The 14058-nt window shown below is 40.7% G+C and overlaps 1 protein-coding gene across 3 annotated transcripts in view; it reads right to left on the bottom strand.

Annotated features, from left to right (window-relative positions):
- DNAH1 (dynein axonemal heavy chain 1) overlaps window positions 1–14058 on the bottom strand; it is a 162403-nt gene that overhangs the window by 122286 nt on the left and 26059 nt on the right. For 2 of the 3 annotated variants that reach the window (XM_074198129.1, XM_074198130.1), the window contains exons 4-10: window positions 11342–11516; window positions 9645–9801; window positions 8557–8689; window positions 4954–5115; window positions 4114–4366; window positions 3452–3609; window positions 1608–1819 (exon numbers count right to left, since the gene is read on the bottom strand). In XM_074198129.1, coding sequence (XP_074054230.1) covers window positions 1608–1819; window positions 3452–3609; window positions 4114–4366; window positions 4954–5115; window positions 8557–8689; window positions 9645–9801; window positions 11342–11516 — 1250 coding nt within the window. Of the gene's footprint in view, window positions 1–1607; window positions 1820–3451; window positions 3610–4113; window positions 4367–4953; window positions 5116–8556; window positions 8690–9644; window positions 9802–11341; window positions 11517–14058 lie in introns of those variants that run through there. The other variant, XM_074198131.1, reaches the window with a different exon arrangement.

The raw sequence follows: 14058 nt of genomic DNA, 5'->3' as shown, positions 1-14058 counted from the left end.
AAAGAAGTGGAGAAAACAAGATATGGTGAAAACAACTCAGATATAAAATAAATACACATGATCAGCTAGGAATGGCTTACCTTTTCTCAGCAATTCTGTGTCCCAAGAGAACTCTGGAAGCACTCAGGATTAAGAATGCTATCAGCATGTGGTAATGTTTTTCATGACTACACATTTTAACCTTATCAGAAAACCTGCTTTTTCATTGAGGAGGATTGGGGAGGGAGGAAGGGAGGAAGGGAGAAAATCTGGAACTCAAGGTTTTAAAAAATGAATGTTGAAATCTGGTTTTGCATGTAAATGAGGAAAAAATAAAATACAAAATATAAAATAAATCACAAAAGTCATCAGTAACTTTATATAATAATAACAAAAATCAGAAGAAAATGATAAAAAAAAATTATATTCAAAATAACTACAAAATTAATATCTGGGAATCAATCTACCAACACACACTCAAAACTAACTTCTTTACAGAAGTAAAGGAAGACCTAAATAATTATAGGAATTTTCACTGGGGCATAGTTATGCTCTAACAATACAATGAAAATAATGATGCTATATTACTGACTTTAAATATATGTGGTTTCTAAGCTTATCTCCTTTGAACCATTGTCTATTTTCATTGTTGCCTTATCTGCAAATTTTTTGCATTTTATCTGAAGCATAGTAAAATCATACTTTGGCTCATTTAACCTTATGAATTTTTATCTTTATATTTTTAAAGCATTTTATTTTCTTTCCAGTTTTCTCCCCAATTACAAAAACAATTTTTAACACTTGTTACTTTTTAAAAAATTTTGATTTCTAAATTCTATCCTTTCCTGAAACAGAAAGCAATATACATGTGTAATCATGTAAAATATCAAATATATTTTTATAAACATTGCTGAATTCTATTTTCCAATCCATTTTGCTACCTTCTTTTGTTTTATGGATGAGTTCATCCCATCTCACATTCACTGTTAAGGTTGTTAACTATGTCTCCATGATGATCTCTTCCTCTGTTTCTTTTCTTCTTCCCTTATATCTCTTTACTTAGTATGGAGTAGAGAAAAAAATCTGATTATCCCTAGTAATAGATAATTAAGGTGGACAATTTGCCTCTTTTCACTAAGCCTATACTCCCAGTTCTATTTCTTATACTTGCAGTTTTCCTTCTCCTGTGTCACAGAGTATATCAGAGGATTAAGGAATGAGAGGACTAAAAAGGTTGAAGACCAGGTTGTGAAGGGCTTTGAATGCTAATCAGAGGATTTTATATTTAATCCTGAAAGAGGTGATAGGAAGCTAATGGAGTTTATCAAATGGGGAATGGGAGAGGGAGGGGAAATATAGTCAGATATATATTTTAGGACGATTAATTTTCCAGCTGAACGGAAGATGATCTAGAATAGGGAGGGACTGGAAGCAGAGAGAAACTTATTGCAGTCATCCAGATATATGATAATGAAGGCCTACACAAGGTTAGACAGTGTCAGAGGAGAGAAGGGGGCATATATAAGAGATACCACAAATATAAAATTGATAGGATTTGGCAACACACTGAATGAGGAAGGAGTCTAAGATGACCTGAGGGCCACAGGTGTGACACAGGTATGGCTTACCTGGGAAAACATCTGGGACTGGATCTGTTCAAATTCTTCTAAACGCCCAGACTTGGACAGGGTGTAGTGGAACAGGGTCATTGCAGTCACCTTGTTACATTCAGCCCGTACTTTGCCGAGGGCCATGATGACCTCTGTCCGGGTGAGCAGGGACACAAATGTGAATGCCTCCTTCTGTTCCAGGAAGGGATACTTGGGCATAGGAATGCACCCTGGGGAGAAAAGAGAGAGTGGCTCCTTGGGGAGAATCAGTATCACTCCCACAAAGGTGGTCCTTTGAGATCACAGAATTGGATTTCATTTAGCTTACAGAATGGAAAGATAGGGGAAATTGAATCTTCCCTGAAATGAGTGAGAATTAAAACTGAGAATAACATTAGACAAGCAGCAGACTCTTAGCAGACTACTGAACACTGAGTCCCAGAGTCAATTCAATAAACATTTATTTAGCACTTCTGCTCCAGGTCCAAGACCGACCTTATGGGAGCACCACTACCATCCAGCTGCAGGGAGGACCTGGGCAGCAGTTTTTGACAGACCAGGAGAGGCGAAGGGTCAAGATTTTGCAGTCTGGATGAGGGGCACACATTCCTTGGCTAGGAATGAGAATAAACCTTCTAGTATAATGACGATGGGCAAACAGCTTCAGCTTTCTGGGTCCCAACTCCCTCTTTTATAAAATGGGCATAATTATCTTTGTACCTTCTCTCTCCCTGGGGTATAATAAAGATAGCAATAATAAGAACAAAGTACTATTATGAGTTATCCCCTCTTCAGGAACACCTAAAGCTTCAAAGGAGATGGGTGGTGGTTTTTAGGACTTAACCAAAAGAAAATCCTCCTAGTCATTCCTAGGAGCCAGAAGACACTTGTCAAATGTGCTGAGAAGCAAATGGAGCCCTTAGGGGGTAGGGGGGAGGATTGGCAGCACAACCAGTATGAGAAATCTGAGGATTTGTTGTGTCTGACCACACATATTACTAACAAGGATTTGTTTTTCGATTTCTCATTGGGGGAGGGGAGAGGTGGAAGGGAGAAGCAGCGAATTTTCTTTTAATTATCAAATGTTGAAAAATCAATGACTTATTCCTTTTCTCTGGTATGTCATCTCTCTTTTTAAAGCTCTTTCTCCTCTATGGAGGATTCCCTGAGGCAAGATATTTAAAATGATTTAGTGACCCATGGAGGGAAAGTCGTTCTTTGGGGTCCCCTTTAAAAGATTGGAAAAGTAACATTCAGGGACCCATGAATCTACAGACCATAAAATTCCTAAGAATTAGGTCCAGCCCTAAATCCTGAGACACATTACACATTTGCATTCTATAACAAAAAAGACCCAAGCCTCCCCCACAGAGGGAGCAGGGATAAATAGCTTCTAATCAAAGTGCAGGGATCTGGGATCTTGCCTTTCCAGCCAACTGCAAAGTTTTGTGACTAGATTTCTCCACCTGCCAAAAAAAAGTCTAGAATTGGTTCCCAAAGATTCAAATGGATGTTGGAAAAGTGGGGAGAAGGGATACAGTTGATAATCCACAGCACTGGACAACCCACAAATGGCTTCTATTTTTCATTTGAATACATTCAATGATCTAGCATCCTAATCCTGCTCTGCTCTGCAGATCCATTTTTCCTGAGCTTGCCCCACATGGGGTGACTGAGGTGCCAGGAGCTGAGGAAGCTTCCTTTAGAAATGGTCACCAAGTGAACAAAGATGGAAATATGACTACGGATGTCAACCCGCTTCCCAAGATCACAGAAATAGTGTGGTAAATGAGGGTGAGAGCCAAGCGATTCCAATCAAGATACCGGCCTGCTGGAAGCTGAGCCTCAACTAAGTCCTATACCTTGCTCAGGCACTTTCTCCTCCACTTTATCTGGTAAAGTAACATAGGAAAATGTTTCTGGTTTGGAGGCTACAATCTGGTCAAAATTGATCTTGTTCATGGTCCGTTCATAGTCCAGGTTTGCCTCCTTGGCCAAGGCAGCCAGTTGTTCTATAACTCTGTATGACATAAGAGAAAAGGTGGTGTGAGATGGGGAGGAAGTCTGCCCCTGGCCTGGACTGGCCCAGTTTGGCCTTGCTGGGTCTAAAACTGCCTTGGAAGCTTTTTTTTTTTCCAGCATTAAGAGTCACAGAAGTGAGCAGTGGCCTGAACACCCCTGGACACCAGAGCTACTTAATGGTCACTCTGGCTCATGCTTCTGTCTTTCCCTTTGGAAGACAAGACTGTGAGCCTCAGCATCTCTCATGAGGACGTATATTCAGTGGATTCAGAATGCCTTTCTCTTCTAGGTGCTCCAGATTTGGTTTTGAGTTCCTCCAGCCTTCCAGCCCACCCCACTTTGGGGACCCTGTTCAATGAAAGGGTCCCTTTCCAAAGAAGGATTACCCTGATCATATGCTTCTGTCTTTTAACAGTGACTCCTGGTCTAGGTTGGTAGACCTCAGGATGCTTTCAGCCCCCAGACCACCCCTTGCTTGGGGCAGAGGGAAGAAGATATTTACAAGGACCCTTTCCGTATCCTGGGGGTGCTCATGGTCCACTGCTTGATGGTATTGAGGCTCTGTTCACTGAGGATCCTCAGCCCCTCGGTAGGCATGCAGTCCACATAGAGGTTGTACAGCAGGAGGGACTCTGTCTTCTTTCGGAGCAAGTTGGCTGAAACCAGACGCTTCATAAACACATGTGGATCCTCAGCACAGAAGAGCAATTGGATCCGGGGTACCCAGAACTGACAAGGCAGGAGAAGGGCTCTTCCTGGGGGAAGACACAACCAGAGGGACAAGTGACCAAATCCTGGGGACTCATGAGAATTCCAGAAGGAAAATGAAGGCTCAGGGCCTTGGTCCTGAGACTACCTGCTATTGTTCAGGCCCCTGTTTGAAGACCCACCTTCTAGCTTTGATTCTACTATTAACGAGACACATGACTTGGAGCAAGTAATGTCCCATCTCTCCAGCTCCATCTCACCTTCTGTAACATGGGCACTGCTCCTCCTCCCTCACAGGGCTATAGAGAACCACAAAGTAAGGGATGTGAAAGTACTCTGGAACCTGTTAAATCACATATATGGGCTATGACCTGACCCTAGAATTGTTTGAGAGTAGAGATGAAAGGAAGAATCAAAGGGAGCCCACCATGATAGGAACCACCCAAGCCCTTCTTGCTGGAGGACCAGACTTCATCTGCTGCCCTTCCCCTATGGCCATGGGCTTGAAACCTTTGCCTAAAAACTGGAAGAACATTAAGAACTTCTAAGAAAAGCCATCTTCCTTCTGAACTCAGGAAAAGAGGTTAAGCTACCTAGAAGATGATCAGCCCTGAAAGAAGCTACAAGTACATACCTTCTGAAGTCATGCCTCCATTCAGGATGGGGTTCCCTAGATCATCCCGAATCATGCCTCTCTCATCTGTCTTATGTACCAAATACAGTTTCTTCTTGTTGTCATAATCTAGAACTCCAACAGGAATCCATTCATAAATCAGACTACGGCTCTTGGGATCCTCTAGAAAGGAAAAAACCCCTTGGCTAAAACATTTGCTTTTCGGGTAGGAAAGTAGATGGTTCTGGGGCAGCTGGGTGGTACAATGGATAGAGCACTGGCCCTGGAGTCAGGAGGACCTGAGTTCAAATCCAGTCTCAAGACACTTAATAATTACCTAGCTATGTGACCTTAGGCAAGTCACTTAACCCCACTGCTTTGCAAAGGGGAAAAAAAAAACCAAGTAGATAGTTCTGCCAGCTCAGCAGCCCTTCCTGAGAAATATGAGAATTGTAGAAAATGAGGGAACCACACTGACTACACCTTTAGACTCAATTCTGGATCTAGTTCAGGTCCCTTTCTATTCATTTATGAGTCTAGTCCAATTTCTGTCTTGCGAGAAACCTTTATTCAATTATGAGAATTGTGAGAAAACTTCATTATATTGACTGAACCTAACACAGTGTGGCTAAGAACCTGGGCTACCTCCACTTGCTGCTTAGAGATTCTTAACTTCTGCCAATCTGAAACCTAATCATACCTGAAGATTGATACAAGGAGTTATTTCACAATTATATGTCTCAAGTGTCTAAGTCGAATACTCTTTAATTCTCTATTTCTGATCAAAATTAGTCTCAGACTCTAACTAATAGTTATAAATCTGAATGTTGTCTCAGTATGTAAAAATGTTGGAGACCAAGAGCTGTCTCCTACATCTAATCTAATTGGCCTGTGTCAATATTAACTGACCAACTCAGTGATAGCACCAATAAATTCCTTTACCTGAATGAACCAACCACAAGATAAGTGACATCTTGGATGAGGAGAGAGCAATCCTATGGCTATTTGTAAACATTTCCTCTCCAGCCTAAATGGGACTCTTATCAATTGGAATTTAAAACAAAGTTATGAGAGGATCATATTGTAGAACTATGTCATCTTTGTGAAATCTCATTGGTTACTTAACTCAGTTTTATGATTCTTTGTCCTTTCTGTATATAATGCCCCCCAAATTTTGGATCAATGATTTGTAAAGATGCCATTCACCCATGAGTTAATGGTAAGATCTTATAAACTTCATTTATAAAACTAACTTTATTATTTCATTTTTAGCATAAGAAAATTACGATTAACACAAGTAAACCATGTATAATCTGAAAACTGATCTCATATTGGTCAATCAGTTACTATTTCCTTATTCCCTTGATTAAATATATACACTTGACACAGGACACCTCAATTTCTGATTTCAGGGAATTGTATCTGTTTTCTGACCCCTTCCCAACTTGGAAAGTTCCTAATCTTTACTCCAATTAGAATTCAGACTACTTAATTTTGTACCTTGGTTAATATCCTGCTAATTGTTTTCTTTTAATTTATAAAAACCTGTCTCCCCTTGTATCCAGGGTTCAGTGCCTACCAGAGAGGACCTAGTTCCAATTTGTTATGCACTTGCATATCCTGCCAATACATTGCTTGCTCAGAAACTCAAACCTCTGTTTCCTTAGTCATTTCTTTTTCTAAGTAAAAAAAAAAGTATACTTCAATTTTTATTCAGATACCATAGCTCTGTCTTCAAAGTAGTCTTAGGTGATAGCATTACTGAGAAAAGTAAAGATATTTACAGCTGATCATCTTGTAATATTGCTGTTACTTTATATCTGGTACTTTCCCCATGGCCATCTGTTCATGTAAGTCTTTCTAGGCTTTACTGAGACCATCCTGTTCAACATTTCTTTAGCAGATTAGTATTCCATCACAATCACACACCACAGTTTGTTCAGTCATTCCACGATTGATGGGCATCCCCGCAAGTTCCTTGCCATAAGAAAAGAACTGCTATAAATATCCTTATACATATAGGTCCTTTTCCTTTTTATTTTTCATCTCTTCTGTAATATATGCCTTAGTGGCATTGCTAGATCAAAGGATAGGCATGGGCATAGTTTCAAATTGCTCTACAGAATTGTTGAATCATTTCACAATTCTTCCAACAATGAATTAATGTCTCATTTTCCCTACATCCTTTCCAATGTTTATTTTCTCTTGCTAGCCAATTGGAGAACAATTTTATGGTACTTCCTTAGTCATTTCAATCAATCCATAGAAAGACCATAGAAGGACCAATTCCTGATGATCAAGACTGGCTCAAAGTTACTCCAAAGAACATTTGTGAACCCAAGCTCTTTGAAAAGGAGCTGGTACACAAAATGTGTGACTACAAAATAGCTTTAGAACTAAATCCTTCAGTTTTAACAGCCAGGATCAGAGAACAATTAAGTTAAATCAAAAGAATAATTATTTTCAGGGTTTAAGATATACAATCTGGGAATATTAAATTTAAGAAGGAAATAGAATAAAATCTCAGCCTAACCCTAGTCCTATCTAAACATGCAAGTGACATGACCTTTCCTTCAGCATACTACTAATGCTCTTACTCCTTTGACAACAGAGAAGATGGGAGTGACTTAGTCATCCACTTAGCTCCTCTAGGAGGTGAGTTGTGCCCACATGTGCTGTGGTCTGTGCAAATCTTGCTGATCTTGGATTGAAGACATCAAAGGGCAGGGATTGTTTTCCTTTCTTACCTCTAGATTCCAAGGCCCTTCCTTTCACAGAATCCTAGAGCTCAGACTTGAATGTGGGGCATTTAACTAGGTCATGGAGCCCAGTCACTATTCAGGACAGAAGCCTTTTCTTCCACAGCTTCAACAACAGCCTCAGCCTGAAGACCTCCAGCAAAGTAGAATGCATTAAGCCAGGGCAGTCCTCAGCACTGTTGGACAGCTCCTATTATTTAGCCAAAATCTGCCTCTCTGAAAGCACTACTCATTGTTCTCATATCCGCTCTCTGAGATCAAGAACAGGTCTGTTTCTCTCCTACTTCTCTTTCTCAGGTTAGAGGTTTACCAGTGTTAAAATGGTTACTTATATGGCAGTTTCACAATGGGCCTTGTTGCCCTGACAGCCCATAGGGGATGTTTATCAATTTTTCTATATACTAATCCTGTTCTAATCTGAATTGTAATTTAGGCACAGGTCTTTTTTTCTTTACTACCCAGTAAACTTTAGGAAGGCAGAGGTGGAATTTTGTTGACCCATTTTGTCTTTTCCAGAATAAGCACAATATCTTGCCCTGAATGTTGGGAAGAACTCTCCAAGTCAGAAGACCTGAAGTCTAAACTACCCTCTGTAATCCTGAGTGAGTCATATCACCTTATCTCCACGTCCCTTTCTATAAAATGAGACTGAACCATCCCTCTCTGATTCCTTGCAGTTCTAACAACTCAGGAGTCTATGATCCTATATATCAACCCTAGTCCAACCTTGAGCCCAGTGGTAACAATGACAGCTTAAATTTTGTAATGTAAAGCCATTATCTTAGCTGAGCCTCCTACCAAAGCCATGAAAAAGTATAAAGAGAATAGGACTGGTAAGGCAGCTGGTTTCATCATGGTTACATACCATGACCCAGAAAATCATCGGTAGGTAAAAGGGCTTTTCCAGGAACTGGTTTTCTGTCTTCACACCCTGGCTCCAGACCCAATGCTATCCACTCCTCAGGGGTTCGGCAGTCAAACTCCTCATCATCAAATACCTAGTAGAAAAACCAAGATTTGGTGATGAAACAAGGTGGGGTGGGGGAATATGACCTGGAAACAAAACATGTGACCAGGCTTTTTTTTTTAACATACATCAGGGTTTGACCAAAGGGAGAATTCTGAGGGTCAGAACTCATACTGTAGGCTGCCCTATAGGACATGGACTCAAACACTTCCTTTGCTGTCTTCTAGTGTCTTCTGAAATAGAACAAATTTATAGAGCTAGCAGAATCCTAGACCTGATAGGCAGGCTAAAATCCCCCCAGGAAAAAACTCCAAGAACTAACAAGCTATTTCTAGGGGAAGAATTCTTAACTAAACAAGAGCTAGAAGTAATCAAAAAACCAAAAGGAACAAAATCAGTGCAGATAGGATTAAGAGAGAGAAGCCATTAAATGGAGAAATTTTTGTAACACATCTTTCTTTTAAAGAACTTACAACCAAGGCAGTAAGGATGTGATACAAATATGTTAGAACAAAAGAAGTAGTCAAAGGTTAATTAGCAAGAAAATGCAGCTATCAATAACTTTATGGGGAAAAACTCCAAATTACTAATAATGAGAGAAATAGAAATTACACATACCAGCATGGCAAAAATCAAAGCATAAAAATGGCAAATGCTGGGAGAGCTGACAGTGGAAGGACAGTTAGTAGGAATAGAGATTTTCAAAAGAGAAAAAAAAGAACATTAATAAAACATTAAAAATACATAGAAGAAAAAAACAAGTTCAGAAGAGGGCACAGAGAGGGCAATTTTAATGCTGCCTTGTTAAATTTAATGTAAACTTTTAGAAATCAAACCATATAGCACAAATTTTACTAATGGCCATTAGACAAATCTGTAGCAACCACCCAGGCTACCCCAAAATCATCTCAGAATACTTTCCTTATCTAGTAGCTAAATTCTTCCTCAAACCAAGCCCTACTCAGCCGTCAGGATTGTTTTCTTACATGCAGGGGAAGATAGGTGGGGAAGAGAGGGTCCTTCTTCTGCTCAATGGTCTGCATGTTCTTGGGTTCTGGGTGTCTGGGTATTAGCAAATTTGAGTTGATGCCTTTTTCAGCTAAGAGCTGGTTTATGTCTAGGCTTAAATACTGTCGCTTTCTCCTAGGAGAGAATAAAAGAAATGACACAATCGATCGCATAAGTCATTCACTGATTGCTAGTCATCACTGGATCTGTCTTCCAGATCACATAAAGGGAGACCAATTAAGGTTCTGGTCACATTTTCAGGTTCCTAAAGTAATACAGGCTTGTGGGAAGCAGAGGTAGTTAGGAACAGAAGGGTAAGTCCACTGGGTTTTGGGGGTGTCTCTGGAGTAGAAGATTGAGTGCTGGTCTAGTTAGTCTCTTTTTATCTAAAATCAAGATATTTTTCCTAAAATAATAAAAGTAAGGGGCAGCTAGGTGGCGCAATAGATAAAGCACCAGCCTTGGAGTCAGGAGTACCTGGGTTCAAATCCGGTCTCAGACACTTAATAATTACCTAGCTGTGTGGCCTTGGGCAAGCCACTTAACCCCATTTGCCTTGCAAAAACCTAAATAATAATAATAATAGTAATAATAATAATAATAATAATAATAATAAAAGTAATTTGGTCCTATTATGAAGCCAAGCAGTTGATACATTTGATTTTTTTAAAACAAAAACCATTTGCATAAATTTGATACTTGGCAGTCCATGCTGGCAAGGGGACTTTGTTCAGCTGAACCTTCTCAAGGTGTACCAGTGCATGCCCTTACTGAAGATCTTTTTCTGTGGCTAAGCCCCTCTGGTGCCTGATATATTGGAAGCTCTTAGCAATCAATGTTTGTTGACTGTCTCTCCTCCCCTTATCCTTAAGAGAAAGTCAACTGGCTTCTCAGAAATGTTCAATGCCTTGGGAACTAGAGTTTTAACTGATAGTGTCCTAAGCAGGGTCCTTGAGGTTACTGACTTCATCTTTGGCCTCCTTCCTCTCTACTGGTCCTTGTAAGAAAAACAGCCACAGTGGATGGTCCCATGGGACTTTCTCAGGACCTGCTTCTTTCCCCAGCTGCCTCTTCTCTACTCATTCCAGGACCAAGTCTTGGCCTCAGAGCCTGGCTGGGAGAGGAGTAGTTCAATTCTGACCTTTGACAACTTCCATGAAATTTTCCCTTCCAATATGACCCATCTACTAACCTTGCTAGTTCATTCAAGAAAATGGTTCTGGCTTAGGGTAGAAGGGCAATGATGGTGGTGATCAAGAAACCAGTGAGCCCTCTTGAAAGATCTATACCAAACCCTTAATGAGTGGGTACTTATTAAGCCCATCTGACTCCCAACTTCCTACTCCTAATCCCTTCTTGCCCTGGGGACAACCTCCTTCTTGATCTTGCCCCCCCATTCCTCTGTTACCCAGAGCCCCAAGTTTGTGGATATGTTCTTTCCCAGGGATAATAGAGGAACTTGGTTAGATATACCATAAAGACAGATTTTTTTTCTTAAAGAAAATGAGTACAAACAGGTTTCTTTCCCTCTTTTCCTTCAGATTAACTGAAAAACTAAGTAGAGGCAGATTTTGAAGTGATATTTGTAGACCAAAAAAGTTTTTTCTGTTCCCTGCATTCTCCCTCTCCGCCCCCCAAACCCCTATAAGCTTTTGTGCTTAACCCTAGAAATCACCTTTCTATCTCAATCTTCCTTGGGCAACTACCAGGAAGGGTCTGGAAGGGCACCTGAACTTTGGGTTCATAAGCCTGGAGAGGAAAATCTGACTTCACCAAGATTTCAGTGCTGGGCCCGATCCTTTCCTGGGCTAACTGGTCTTCAAAATCTTCAGGAATTTGGAAGGTCGAAACTGGGGGAAACAAAAGTATGAGTTAAACATGCAGAGTGAGTGCTGTGGCTGGGAAAGTGTCAATAAACCTTATAGGACACGTCTCAGCCCTGGAGACTTTCACAGAAGAAACCCAAGATTTTCAGGACTTTCCTTGCTATTACTAAACTTGTTTTGCATATATACTTAATGGATAAATGGAATTCTTCAGAGGACCTTCAGCAATTTTCAAAAGTTTAGATTCTAGTTAAAATACAAAATTCCTTCTCCCCCCAAGTTACTAGATTATATAATCATAGATTTAGAATTAAGAGGAACCCCTTTCATGTTCTATGCAAAGGGAAGAAAATCTCTAATGCTTCTGCCACACAGACTATGTTAGTTTTACTCTTAAAGGCAATGAAACTTTCCTCAAGACTTACTTGATCTCCTACATAACATTGACCTAGCTTTCCCGTGGCCTAAGTATCAAAGGTCAGAGATCCTCAAGGGTCACCATACTCTTGATGACTCTGCAGCAAACACTGAGACAGGGGAGCTATACACCTTCCTCTCCAAAAGAAATTAATGCTGTATCCTTGCTGAATAGACTTTAAGTAAATCTGCAGGGATCTCACTTTGTTCCACTCTCAAGCCTGAAACACTGGCCTGGACTGAGTAAGAAGGGTCACTAGCAGGGGAGAGAGTGCCTAGCTATGCCAGTCATGCATATATGAGCAGCAACTAGGTTCCAATCTTGTACAATCTGCTTACTGCCAAACTGAGCAGGCTCAGGCTATGGCCCATTTAGTTCATCAGATCACATTTCTGTACAATCTAAGGATATGAATTAATCCCATAAAATGCACTTGGCTCATCCCCATTCCAAATAATCTTAATGTTTCCCTACTTCAAATCATCTGAAAGGATTCTTATTCACTACAAGATTGTAGTACAAAAAATGGAAGGGACTGCCTATAGAAGCTTGTCTAGGCCACAATCTCACCCTCCTCATCAACCTGTCATCACTGTGGCTCAAGTGTACCCATAAACCTGTTAATCAGAGCTTGATCTCTAAGGCACAGGGAAGTGGCATGTGGAAAGGGTCTTGTTACACCACTATCCCATTAGCTGTTTCTTACAAGGTGGTCAGTAACAATAGAGAATGCATTTGCTTCTTGGTCCAGTGAGTGCTTCAGCTATCTGGTCACCAGAGGGCCTAAAGTCAGGCACCAGCCATCCCAGCATCTTCTCCTAGGGGCTACTACCAGCTCAGGGCACAGCTATGTAGCATCTCTGGCTTCCAGGGTCTCTGGTGACTTGGTCTTTCTAGGGTATTTTTATAAAACCTGGTAACTTTCTTTTAAATGTCTCCCTCCCATACAACATTAGAACCAACTTGGGCATTTTATTCCATGTCATCCCTTGAAACTACTCTGCCAACACTACCCATATTTTTGAAATTTTCAAAATAAAGACTATGTCAGAGAAATATATACCATCTGGACAGTAGAATATCACAATCAAGAAACTGAGGGTCAGAGAAATCAGAAAATCTCTGAATTCTTCCCTTTTCTCTTTCTTAATGAATTCATCTGCTTCTATGAATCAATTCAAAGAACACTCAGATCTCTATATTCATTTCTCCTGAGATGAAGTGGTCTACAAACCAGGACCTCCTCCTGAATCAATCACTGCTCACACGCATCTCTCCTCCAGTTTGCCCTATCTCTATCAAGGGCACCACTATATTTTCAGCCACACAGGTTTGCAATCTTAGCATTTTCCTCATCTCCCCACAGTGTACACATTGCAGAAACTTCCAGATCTTGTTTCTCTACACTCCCACAGCCCTCACTCTAGTTCAGACTTTCCACCTGGACCACTGCTATAGCTTCTGGTGGAAACTTCCATCCCCTCTCAAATACACCCTCTATAGAGCTGGAAAAGGGAATTTCCTAGAGTACCAATCTGACTCTGGCACACCCACACTCAGTAAATTCCAGAGGTTCCCTGTTATCTCAAATCAAATAAAACCTCCTCTCTGTTATATAAAGCCTTTCACAACCTAGACCCAATCTACCTTTCCAGCCTTACTCTAATCACCCCCTTCACACATCCTTCCATGCTGTGCATTCAGAAAGATGCTCATCACACTCATGACTCTATGTCTCTCTGTCCTACCTCCTCACCTTTACCACTTAGTATTCCTGTTTCCTTCAAAACTCAAGTGTCACCTAATGGGGTGGGGGTAGGGGGGTTACCTGATCCTTCCACTTCTGAGTAACTCCTCTACTCCACCCCCTGTTATCTCATAGTTATTTTGCAAGGATTGGGTACATTTTCTCTCTCCTCACAAAAAGCTGAGGACAGGGCTTACCTTCCAGCACATATAAGGCTCTTAATAAATGCTTGTTAATGAACTGAAGACAAGTAGGAATGGAGGAAGAGTGAAGCAAGCAGAGCCAGAGAACTCTAGGCAAAGCTACAATTATGTCAATGAAAAGAAGACAAAAACAAAGTGGAATAGCAGATAACTATAAAGATCTCTGGAGCCCTAATGGTCACTGTGTCTGCTGTTTCA

Source organism: Macrotis lagotis, chromosome 8, assembly GCF_037893015.1.
Source record: "Macrotis lagotis isolate mMagLag1 chromosome 8, bilby.v1.9.chrom.fasta, whole genome shotgun sequence".
NCBI lineage: Eukaryota > Metazoa > Chordata > Mammalia > Peramelemorphia > Peramelidae > Macrotis > Macrotis lagotis.
This window is presented reverse-complemented; position numbering and strand designations above follow the sequence as displayed.